We start from the raw sequence: 12,977 nt of genomic DNA on the forward strand, positions 1-12,977 counted from the left end.
CCTCACTTGATCTCTCAACACAAAGTCCTGCTTCTTTACCACAACCAGAGAGTCCATCACCTGTATGTGTGGCTCTATCTTAGTTTCCAGGTTTGGAGGCAAAATTCTCTGATAAGCTAAAAGAGGTGCGGCTACAAGATACTTACCTACAAAACTCAATATACTTACCTACAAAATGGAAACGATTCGAAGTTGTTGTTCAATCTAAACACATAGGCTGTGTCTAGACTGGCAAGTTTTTCCGCAAAAGCAGGTGCTTTTGCGGAAAAACTTGCCAGCTGTCTACACTGGCCGCTTGAATTTCCGCAAGAACACTGACTTCCTACTGTCTGAAATCAGTGCTTCTTGCGGAAATACTATGCTGCTCCCATTTGGGCAAAAGTCCTTTTGCGCAAAAGCGCCAGTGTAGACAGCTCAGATTTGTTTTGCGCAAAAAAGCCCCGATCGCGAAAATGGCAATCGGGGCTTTTTTGCGCAAAAGCGCGTCTAGATTGGCACGAATGCTTTTCCGCAAAAAGTGCTTTTGCGGAAAAGCGTCCGTGCCAATCTAGAGGCTCTTTTCTGCAAATGCTTTTAATGGAAAACTTTTCCGTTAAAAGCATTTGCGGAAAATCATGCAAATCTAGACGTAGCCATAGGCTCAATCTCACCTTTCCTCCCTCTGATTTTACACTACATTATAGACCTCAAGAGGTCAAAACTCTCACTCAGCTCCATTAAGGTACATCCTGCAGTGAAAATGACTTAAAATGTGAAAATGCCTTCAAAAATTAAAGATACTACAAGCAAGCATAGTGGGAGGGTATAATCACTACAGATAAGTGTTCTTCTGTGCTTGAGTAAATTAGTTTAAGGGAGTATCTCCTGCTTCACTATATGTGATTATAAAAACAGGATCATAATTGACTTGTAAAAAGACATTGTCTCTTTGACAGTTCAGTGTGTTACAGAAGTCTGACTGATAGGAATAAAAGATCAGAATTGGCATCTATCACTAGTTTGACTTCACTGTTTGACACACTTCATAATTTTCACATGGAAGATAATGCATCTCCACTTAATATGAATATAATTAATAGAAGTGTTAGTTTTAGTGAGTTCTCATCCATCCTGCCCCTCTCCCTTGGCCTGGGGAGCCATGTGTTCCCCACTCCTAACCCAGATTGTAGCCTGAGGAACTCTGCAGTCCAGAATCATAATCCTTAGTTTAAGGAGACTTACCTGCCATAAACTTAGCATGGAGAAACTACCTTCCACAAGCCTAACAGTCACTGAAACGCTACCTGTCCCAACCCTACCACTAGCCTAGGGAGCCCTGCACACCATGATCCTCACCTTAAGCCTAGCAGCACTACCCTTCAGAAGCTTAATCCAGAGAGGCTGATACAGCTCAATTCCAACCTTATTTTAGGGACCTCCTTACGCATCCTGTTCTTGTCCTAGGGGGTATACCTTCTACAACAGCTACCTTAATTCCAGCCATGGAGCCCTACCCTCTACAACCCTAATCTTAGCCTGGAAAAGCCTGCTCACTTAAACAGTAATCCTGGACCAAGCAGCCCAGTCCTAATGCTAGCCTAGGGATGTGAGGGAGATTCTCAAATATGAGCCATTCTTTTTAGGTGACAAATATAAAGAACTGTCCCAGATTGAGGTTTCATTACTGGAGGTTTTGGAACAAATTGATAAACTAAACAGTAATAAGTCACCAGGACGAGATGGCATTCACCCAAGAGTTCTGAAAGAACTCAAATGTGAAACTGCAGAACTAGATTTATAACTTATCCTTCAAATAATTTTCTGTAACAAATGACTGGGATAGCTAATATGATGCCATTTCTTTAAAGGGCTCTGAAAGTGATCAAGTTAATTACAAGCTGGTAAATCTAATTTAAATACCAGGAAAATTGGTTGAAACTATAGTAAAGAACAGATTTGTCAGACACATAGATAAACATAATTTGTTGGGGGAAAATCAACATGTTTTTTGTAAAGGGAAATTATGCCTCACGAATCTATTAGAATTCTTTGAGACAGTCAACAAGCATGTAGACAAGGGAGATCCAGTGAATATAGCATTGATTTCTAGAAAGCCTTTGACAAGGCCCCTCACCAAATGTCCTTAAGCAAATAAGCTGTCTTGGGATAAGAAGGAAGGTCCTCTCATAGATTGATAACTGGTTGAAAGATAGGAAACAAAGGTTAGGAATAAATGGTCAATTTTCAGAATGGAGAGAGATAACTAGTGGTGTACTCCAGGGTCCATACTGAGATCAATCCTGTTCAACGTATTTATATATAGTCTGGAGAAAGGGGTAACCAGTGAAGTGGCAAAATTTGCAGATGACACAAAACTGCTCAAGATAGTTAAGTCCAAAGCAGACTGTGAAGAGCTTCAAAATGATCTCACAAAATTGGGTGACTGGGCAACAAAATAGCAGATGAAATTCAGTGTTGATAAATACAGAGTAATGCACATTGAAAAATATATTTCCAGTTATACAACATAAAATGATGGGGACTAAATTAGCTGTTACCCCTCAAGAGAGAGATCTTGGAGTCATTGTGGACAGTTCTCTGAAAACATCCACTCAATGTGCAGCAGACAAAAAAGCAAACAAACTGATGGGACTCATTAAGAAAGGTATAGAGAGTAAGACAGAGAATATATTATTGCCTCTACATAAATCCATGGTATACCTTCATCTCGAATACTGTATGTAGATGTCATCATCTCATCTCAGAAAAGGTGTCTTGGCATTGGAGAAGGTTCAGAAAAGGGCAACTAAAATGGAACAGCTGCCATATGAGGAGAGATTAATAAAACTGACTTTTCAGCTTAGAAAAGAGGTGACTAATGAGGATATGATAAAGGTTTATAAAGTCATGACTGGTGTGGAGAAAGTGAATAGAGAACAGGTATTTACTCCTTCCAATAATACAAGAAATAGGGGTAACCAAATTAAATTAACAGGCAGCAGATTTAAAACAAATAAAAGGAAGTATTTCTCCATACAACATACAGTCAGTTTGTCAGGTATCAGAGGGGTACTCCCCTCTGTCAGTTTGTGGAACTCCTTGCCAGAAGATGTGAAGTCTAAGACTGTAACAGGGTTTTAAAAAGAGCTAGATAAATTCATGGAGGATAGGATAGGTCTATCAATGGCTAGTAGCCAGGATGGGTGAGAACAGTGTCCCTAGCCTCTGTCAGATGCTGGGAAAGGGTGGCAAGAGATGGATCATTTGATGATTCCCTGTTCTAGTCATTCTCTCTGGGGCACCTGGCATTTACTGTCCAAAAACAGAATACTGTGCTAAATGGATATTTGGCCATTCTAATGTTCTAGGAAGCCCTACCCAGCCCTATCCTCAACCTATACCATGGGACCAGAACCCTATTACCCAGAACCCTATTCCTAGCCTCAGGAGTCCAACCCTTTTAACCACTAAACTTAGCTGGGCACCCTACACTCTACGATCCTAACCATAGCGCAGTGAGGGCTACAGACTTGCAAGTTAACCTTTGTTCTACATCTCTAGTACTAGCCCATTTTAGACATCACACTTGAACACTAACTCTAGCTCTGAGAAGCCCACCCTCCACAGTCATAGCTCTGAAGATTTATCCACCTGAACCCTAACCTGGAGATCCTTACCCAACTGAACCTAAGCTGTACCTCACTGAGCCCTACACCTGAACTGTAACCCTCCACAACCCTAATCTTATCTCAATGAGTCCTCCCTTCCACTACCCACCTCCTAGCTCAATGAGGCCCACCTACCCAAACCCTAACCTTAGCTTTGATAGGCTTGCATTCCACAACTCTGTCCCTAGCCTGAGGAGCTCTGCTCCTATCCCTGTAATATTACTAACATTACAAAAAATAACACAGGGTATGTCTACACAGCAAAGTTATTTTGAAATAACAACCATTATTTTGAAATAACTTTCTTAGCATCTACACAAGCCAACCGCTATTTTGAAATAGCGGAGGGCTTATTTCAAAATTGGTAAACCTCATTCTATGAGGAATAGTGCCTATATTGAAATAGCTATTTCGAAATAGGCACTGTATAGACAGGAAATAATGGCTATTTCGAAATAGGGGGCCTCCAGCCCTTCCTAGGGTGCCCTGCTGGCCACTCTGGGCACAAACAGGAAATCTCCTCTCCTTCCTCTTCTGGAAACCTTAAAGGGGTAGAGTCTGGCCATAGTCTTTTGTGGCTAGCACCAGGCCTGCCAGCCCAGAGCCACTCTGCTGCTGCCCCTGACCCAGGCCACAGCATGAGCCAGCAAACCACTGGCAGCCAGCCCTCCACCACTCCCCAGGACCAGTCTGCCAGCTCCCAGGAGCCTGCCAGAGGCCGGAAAAGGCGGGCACCTTCCTGGTCCAGTGCAGAGATCATGGATCTGTTTGAGGTTTGGGGGATGCCGCCAACATCCATGATCTCTGTACTAGACGGAGGAACGCGGCCGTCTACAGGCGGATGGCTGCCAGCCTGGCCACCAAAGGCCACATCCAAACTAATAGCCCCCTTCTGGCCCATACAGACCTGGGTTCCTCTTCTACTGCAAATGTCTCGCCGACCACCATATCCATTACCCAAAGGTCCATCTTTCGGCGATTTCTGCATTTAGACAACCAATTGAGGGTTTTTCAATTATGTTTCACCCAATAACCAAATGTTTCCTGAATGGTTTAATGAACCTACACCATCCGCACAGGAAACCGCCTGCTCTGTGGGATCTTGAGTTTGTTTTGGACACTCTCACATATCCACCCTTTGAGTCGCTAGCCACATGTGACATTCAGACTCTCACAGTGAAGGTGGTATTCCTTCTAGCCATAATGTCGGCCAGACGAGTTGGAGAATTGGCAGCTCTTTTGGCTTGTCCTCCGTATATCCTGTTCACCAACCAAGGGGTGATACTATGGCCTCACCCAAAATTTCTGCCAAAAGTGAATTCGGAATTCCACATCAACGAACCTATAATACTCTCGAATTTGTAACCCAAACCACATGCAGTGGCTCATGAAGCCCATCTACATACCTTAGATGTCCTCAGGGCGCTCGCTTTTTATCTGGATCGGACTCACCCGTTTCGACAATCCCAGCGGCTTTTCCTGCGCTCTGATGGAAGATCCAAGGGCCAACCATTGTCTTCGCAGCGAATATCTAAAATAATCGTGAAATGTATTACCACTTGCTATACTTTACGGAATAAGTCCATACCTATTTCGGCTCATTCCACTAGAGTAACGGCCATTTCTCTAGCCTTTCTCAAAGGAGTCTCAATCCAAGACATTCACCGTACGGCAACATGGTCTTTGGACATGATTTTTGCTAAGCATTATGCTGTCAACACAATTGCTTGAGAATTAGCACTGGCCTCTGCGGTGCTGTCCACAGCAGACAGATACTAACTTTGATCCCACCTCCGCAGATGAGGTTACTGCTCTGTACTCACCTCAAGTGGAGCACCCATGGGGACAGCACTGAAGAAGAAGAGGCAGTTACTCACCTTTTGCAGTAACGATGTTTCTTCAAGGTGTATGTCCCCATGGGTGCTCCACGACCCACCCTCTTCCCCTCTTCGGAGTTTCTCCTCATGTTTTTCAGGAGTGATCCAGTTCGGAGGAACTGGCGGGAAGCCGGACTCAGCGCAGGCTGACAGGCAGCGCAAGCAGCATGCGCCCCACGCATGTGTGGTCCAGCTTGACCACAGCTGATGAATCTCCGACCTGTGGCGCCAGGACGAGCCCAACACCTCAAGTGGAGCACCCACAAGGACATACACCTCGAAAAATGTTGTTACTGCACAAGGTGAGTAACTTCCTCTTCCATGAACACGTGTCTTTTATTTTACATCAGAAAAGGGGGTTAGGGAGGGGTAAGTGGAAGGACGTGAGGGAGGAATGAGACACAAGTCCCCAGTGGGGCAAACTAGGGAGACTGTTACTTCTCCTCCAGGTGGAAACTCTCCCACAGGGCCTCCCAGAGATGGACAGCACCCCGATCGACCTCCCAGATGGCAGCCGTACGGGGCTATGTGTACAGGCCGGCCAAGTGGTCGGCTTCTGCCATCTAGTCTGGTAGGAAAGCCTCTCCCTTCTGCTCCCACAAATTGTGCAGCACACAGCATGCTGCCACCACGTGTGGAATATTCCGCTCTGAGAGGTCCACGCAGGTGAGAAGGCATCTAAAACAGGCCTTCAGTCAGCCGAAGGCACCCTCCACTACAATGCGAGCCCTGCTCAGCCTGGCATTAAATGCCTGTCGGGAAGGGTTGAGATGTCCCATGTAGGGGTTCATGAGCCAAGGTTGTAGGGGATAGGCCGCATCCCCCACCAGGCAGACAGGCATGTCCACATTGCTGACCCAGATGTGGCGGTTGGGGAAGAAAGTCCCTGCAGGCAACCTCTGGCACACGGACATCGTGTGCTCTGCCGGACCAGCCCACATTGATGTCCACAAAGTGGCCCCTGTGGTCAGACACAGCCTGCAGGATGATGGAAAAGTATCCCTTCTGGTTGCTATACTGGGAGGCCTGGTGGTCCAGGGCACAGATGGGGATGTGTGTCCTGTCGATAGCCCCCCTGCAGTTGGGGAAGCCCAGGCGCCAGACCCCTCGATGACCGCATCGACATTGGCAAGGTGGATGACTCTGCAGAACAGCACTCTGTTGATGGCTTTGATCACCTGCAGAGGAATACACAAAATCGAGAGTCACTGGGTGCCAGGGTGGCTGAGAGTGCTCCCTCCCTGCCACTGCTCTGCGCCCCCACTCCTCAGGAGCAAACTCCCCCTGCAATCCTGGCTACTGCGGGCAGTCCTTAGTGAGGGCGGGACAGAACAACACTCCCCCCCCCCCCGGAGGGGATTTTCACCACCTTCCCTCCCCCCTTTTCCCCTAGGGCAGCCCATTCCCTCCTTTTACCCCCACTCCTGGCACAGTGGCCGGAGATGGCCATACCTGCATGAGCATTGCTCTGACGGTGGATCTCCCCATGCCAAACTGGTTCCCCACGGATTGGTAGCTATCTGGCGCAGAGAGCTTCCATAGGGAATGGCCACACACTTCTGGAGGGGAATGGCGGGCCTCATGTGCATGTCCCATCGCCGCAGAGCAGGGGCGAGCCACTCACAGAGCTCCAGGAAGGTGTTGTTCTTCATCCTGAAGTTCTGGGTCCATTGTTGGTCTCCCCAGTGCTCCAGAACAATTTGTTCCCACCAGTCGGTGCTGGTGTCCAGATGCGGTGGGGCACGCTGGCGTCCAGGAGCTGCAGCTGCTCCACCACATATCCCAGGAGGGTCTGGAAGAAGGCCTGGGGGTTGGGTTGCTGCAGATCCTGTGATGCAGCCTGCAGAAAGTGCTGCCAGGCTCGCAGCAACAAGTCCAAGAGAAGCACCGGAGTGCCCGGGGCGGCTCCGGCTCCATGCTGCAGAGTGCTGTGGTGTCCTGAGTAAGAGCAACCAGAGCACACAGAGGAAAAAACGCTTTGCTGTCCCTCAGAGAGGTAGGCAAACAATCAGGGAAACTTGAGAACTAGCTGTCATGGGGGTCTCTTTAAGCACAGGCCTCAGATAGCCTCACGCAGCAGCCACACAAAGTAACTCCTGACCTGATGGACTGCCGGAACTGGTTCTGGCCGGCCTTAAATGTGATTCAGTGTCCGATCAGTGTGGATGCGCTATTTTGAAATAGCAAAATGCTATTTCGAAATGCATCTAGACGCATTATTTTGAAATAAGATATTTCAAAATAACTATTTTGAAATTAGATATTTCGAAATAACGCAGTAGTGTAGACATACCCACATATAAGTTGGTGTTCCGTTAAAAAAACAAAATATAATGTCAAATAAATGTACATATATCACTGTCTTAGGTATTTTTCTTGCCTTTGTGTTCGTTTTCTTATTCTGCAGTTTATTAGATTCTGTTTATTTTCAGCAGGTCTCATAGTAATTCATGGCAATGAATTCAGATCCACTCTCTTAACATCCTTTGCCTGCTGGTATTTTCAGAAAATGTTTGTATGTAGTGCAATACTGCAGAAGCAGGTAACCATTCAGTATTTCTAAGACGTATGGAGTGAAAAATAACAGTATTTCTAACTCATGTCAATTTGATATTTGTGCTCTTCTAAAAATACATCCTGTAAGGAGGCATGCTATCTTTAATGTTGCTTTCTTATATATTGAATAGGTTTCTCTAACTAATTCATCTATTTTTGTTTTCAGGGTACACAAAGTCTAATAGCAATAGCAACAGTTATGAGCCATAATAAAGCGATAAAAGCACTAAACCTAAATCGTCCTATACTGTACAGCCAAGAGGTATGTGTATATACTGTAGAGTTAGTTCAGATATATAAACAGATATATGCATACACATAATCAATAGTGATAGCTTTATGGGACCTACAGTGGTCATGGACAGTGTGACTTTCTGGGGCTCCTTTTATATGCCTGTGTGAGAGCTGCTAGAGTTGTACTTTAAATCTTTCTGCATGAGGAAGAGACAAAAAGGATTATAGACTGTGAGGCCAAGATTTTCATATCTCCTTGCCTAATGTTAAGCTCTTGAATCATAAATTAGGCACATGAAACACCCTTCTTTTTGAAGTGCTGAGTTGACTTCAATGGGGCAACTGGATAATCAGTACTTATTTAGGAGCTTTTCAAGTGGGAAATGGAGAATAAGAATGGATTTTTTGGTGTAGTTTGCGCTCCTTCGTAAGTGATATAAACAGAACAAAAAAAGGTCACTCTTAAAATGAGGTAAGTGTCCATTTGAGGGGTTATATCTACATCAATTTAAATTCATACTTTGGCTTATACTGAAAACATTTTCATGTGTAGCCAGGACCATAGATGCCTAACTGTGGATTTAGGAGCCTAATTTTAGACTCATGGGTTTGAAAATATCTGGACCAGAATAAACACCACACTATGCCAAGGGCCCAAAACAACACCCAATGATGATTATGTGAGTCTTCCCATTTGTCTGTCACTCCTCTTTAATCTGTAGGCTTCTCCATTGTTTCTACCTGACTGAAGCCCTTTATAAATGATTGTCTTTACCAAAAGTGGTAACTTTGAAATCAAGTCAATGCCTTATATAGAAATAGGATATAGGTTTATTCTATTGTAAATCCTTTTTTCCAAGACTTCTGCTCTTCATAAAATAATTCTTGATACCTGTTTTGCACCATTGACATCAATGGGAGTTGTATCAAGTCATAAAACATTGTGTGATGGAAACTTGGAAAAGAAATTATCAAGGTAGTTGGGAGAATTAGTAGTTGTTAAACTTGCTTGAAATTTATACTGCAAGGGTATAGAGTGCTGTAAATAAGAATAAGAAATTGTTCCCTGATTTTTGTATATCAAGTTGTAATACATCAGAAGGAAGATTAGGTAAGGCCAAATTCTGCTTTTGAATGTGTGTAAAAATCTACCATTTACTTCAGGGAAAGTTGTACTTGATCTTGGGGCCAAAGAGCAACAAGTGGTGTTTGGCTCTAAAACAGATTTGATATTAAAATAATAGTTTAACTGAGATTTTGTTTTTTTAGGAAGAGACCACTGTTCACACAGCTCTAATGATGAAAAATAACTCTTGTCTTATGGAACTGCATTTGTGCAAACATGAAATGAAGAATTTTGGTGTGGAACGATTGTGTGATGCGTTGTATGAAAACTGCAGCCTGCGATATCTTGATCTCAGTTGGTAAGAGAATCACCCTCTTGCTTTGTTTAAATTACACAAATCGAGTGCATTGTTGCTGGTGAAAAGTGTGCACAGTACAATGTGAAGGGGGTATTATACTTGCTGTTGTTCTCTCCAGAAAAAATGTGATTTTTTTTTCTCTGAGAGATGGAGAGTTGGGGGGTGGAAGTCATGGTTAGAGGGTGTGCAACATTATTAAAACCATAGCCTGGGCTGTCAGGGTTGTGCAGAGCTCTGTCACTGCACAAGGAACACCAGAATACATTCTGCCTTGTGTGTATATGGAAGAGCAACTGACAGTAGCACTTTAAAGGGTGCAGCATTCTCCACCCTCCCCAGAAAAGGTGATTAACCCTGCTATAACTCTTATATGGGCCACAGAAGGAAGGGAAGAGAAGTATACTCCTGCACCCCATCCTCCACTGTGACAACTCTCATCCTAAATTTGTAAGATTCAGGTAAAATGCTTGGCTCCCTTTGGAATTTTTTCTCCTAAGTACCATGTGGTCAGCTCTGTATCTCACTTTTAACATTTTCCTGCCTCCAGGAGCCTCAGCCTCAGTGCATTTCAGTCCTTCCTTTTTTTCTACCCATTCTCATGCAATAGTTTAGTCTCCTGAGAGCTTTAATACCTTAGTCTACGTATTTCTGTTGGGCTTGGGGTAAGAGTGGCCAGGAGGTGCTGATGCCTGTGGTATACAGGAGGTTAGACAGATAATCTGATAGTCCTTTCTGGCCTTAAATTCTTTAGTATACAGGCTCGTATTCAGGAATTTTGGGAGGGAGATGCTTTTTTTTTGTAAATGTGGGCTGCGATTTTTTTAAATATAAAGGAGTTCAAAATAATGGTGCAATGAGTGTGTATAAGAGAGATTAATAAAAAATTTCAGTGGAAAGAGTGATTGGTAAAATGATTTTGCTATAATGTACTAAACATTTATACAGTAATAAAGGTTTTATAGAAATTACTTCTGGAATCATGGCGGACAACGTGTCCGCCATGGCCCCCCACTCCCTCAGCAAATCAGCCTTCTGCTGCTCTACCTGCTCAGTGAGGCCAGTGCCAGGTGGGGAGCACTGTTCCCACAGTCCTACCGCACTGCCACTAGCCCTGCCCACCCATCCCCCTGCAACACAACACTCTCCCATCCCCCTAACACAGTGGTTCTCAAACTTTGTAGCCCGTGGACCACCTGGCTAAACGCAAATCTTTCCATGGACCACCATTTGCTAATGGAAACTTGCCATTAATTATGCCTGAGCCATTTTGCTAGTGCTGCAGCTAGGGAGAACGGTTTAATTTAACCAATAAGAAAGGAAATATTAATTTAAATGATTAAATAGACTAAGCACTTTAACTTTCTCATGTTAGTTTATCAAGCTCCATTTTAAATAGAGTAAAATATTATGTCCAACACAGAAGGTTTCAACATTGTCTTTATTCATGGCAGGAGTAGGGAACCTTTTTTGGGTTGGGGCCTCTGACCCACATAAATATCAGTTGGGGACTGACCACACAAATAATGAGAAGAAAAAAATACCCTTCCAAAATCCCCAGTCCTCACTGATGTGACCCCAACTGAGATACTTCACTCCTCTGGTGCTCCAGCACCACTGGGGAACAGGGAGGGACAGGACTTCCCATAGGCCAGATTTACTCTTCTGGGATTCCAGGGTTAGTGGATTTTGTGGACCCTTTATGTTCTGGTGTTGTGATAAAAATGGGAGGGTTCAGTGTGCAGGACAGGGCTGCCAGAAAGAGAAATGAGGGTGCAGGATCTGTTTGTGAGGTGGAGTGTAGAAGGGGGCAAGGTCTGGATGGAAGGCAGGGTTCAGGAACAGGCTAGGAAGTAGGATGTCTGGCCAGGGAAAGGGGGCAAGAGCAAAGGAGAGTTCAGTATGTGACCAGGAGTGAGGGTGCAGAAACAACGGAGGATGCAAGAGCAGGCTGGGGGTAGGGTGCGTGGCCGGGGGGAGGGCGTAGGAGCAGGCTAGGGGTATGGGGTCTCGGTAGAGGGTGTTTGTGAGGGGGCTGAGGTGCAGGAGTCTGGGTATGAGGGTGAGGGGGCCACTGTCTTCGGGCCCCCACACCAATCCCAGGCACCACATCCTACTGCTCCCATTGGCTGGATTCTGGCCAATGGGAGCAGCAGGGAAAGCCTCTGGGCAGCACATCCATGTGCTATATCCCCCCCAGCCAGGGGAGGAGGAGTACTTCTTCCCCACAATTTGGATTGTGTAGTAGACCACCTGGAAGACAGCTGTGGAGCCCCCTGTTGCTAATTTGGGGGACTCTGAGGGGACTGTGTTCACACCCTTTGCATCCCCCTTGCGTACAAGCCTGGTTTTGTACACTTGAGTAAATAAAAAGCACTTACTTTACAGCATATAGTAATCTGATTGTGTAAAATTATGCCATTCTACAGAAGATATAAAACAATCAAATTTGAAAGAATACAATAAAAGTAATATTTAGGACCTAATCCTGCTTCCTGTAACTACTGGAAGTGTCTGCACATGGATAGAAAGAATGCGTTCTAAAAATCCCAGTAATCCTGTTAATAGTTCCCAGTTTCAGTAAAAATCCAGTAAGAGTGTACATACTGTACATTGCTTCAACAGTTGTACATTTCAGAAGAGTTGATTCATCAGCCTATGAGGCATTTGCCGCCTGTAACACTGTTGATTTCTCAATAGTATCCCCCTTTTGAAAAAAATATTTCTCTTTCAGTAATAAAATAACTCGTGATGGTGTGAAATTTTTGGGAGAACTGCTGAAACAGAACCAAACTCTGGAAATTCTAGATCTTAATTCAAACCGGATAGAAGATGATGGCGCCATCTATCTAAGTGAAGCCCTGGCTTTGTACAACAGGACTCTTCAAGCGTTAGTATAAATCAAACTCCCCAAAAGAGTCTGCAGGTTAACCCATGGAAAATCAGAAAACTTAATTTTAGGGGGGTCGTGATATTGTCACTCTTACTTCTGCACTGTCTTCAAAGTTGGCTAGCCTGGGGGCAGCAGCTGATGGCTGGGCACCTAGTTCTGTAGGCAGTGATCTGTCAGCAACAGCACAGAAGTAAATATGGCAACACCACACCTTGTCACACTTTCTTCTATGCTGCTGCTGACAGTGGCTCTACCTTCAGAGCTGGGCTCTTGACCAGCAGCTGCCACTCTCCAACTGCCTAGCACTGAAGGCGGCAGCACCACCAGCAGAGCAGAAGTAAAGGTAGCA

At 44.8% G+C, this 12,977-nt stretch overlaps 1 protein-coding gene across 12 annotated transcripts in view; it reads left to right on the forward strand.

The window, feature by feature from the left end:
* Positions 1 to 12,977, forward strand: part of LRRC34 (leucine rich repeat containing 34) — a 54,135-nt gene that overhangs the window by 38,932 nt on the left and 2,226 nt on the right. For all 12 annotated transcript variants that reach the window (XM_075937926.2, XM_075937927.2, XM_075937928.2 and 9 more), the window contains 3 exons: positions 8,247 to 8,342; positions 9,584 to 9,738; positions 12,470 to 12,625. In XM_075937926.2, the coding sequence (XP_075794041.2) occupies positions 8,247 to 8,342; positions 9,584 to 9,738; positions 12,470 to 12,625 (407 nt within the window). The remainder of the gene's footprint in view (positions 1 to 8,246; positions 8,343 to 9,583; positions 9,739 to 12,469; positions 12,626 to 12,977) is intronic.

This window comes from Pelodiscus sinensis, chromosome 10 (assembly GCF_052426305.1).
Source record: "Pelodiscus sinensis isolate ZL-2025 chromosome 10, ASM5242630v1, whole genome shotgun sequence".
NCBI lineage: Eukaryota > Metazoa > Chordata > Testudines > Trionychidae > Pelodiscus > Pelodiscus sinensis.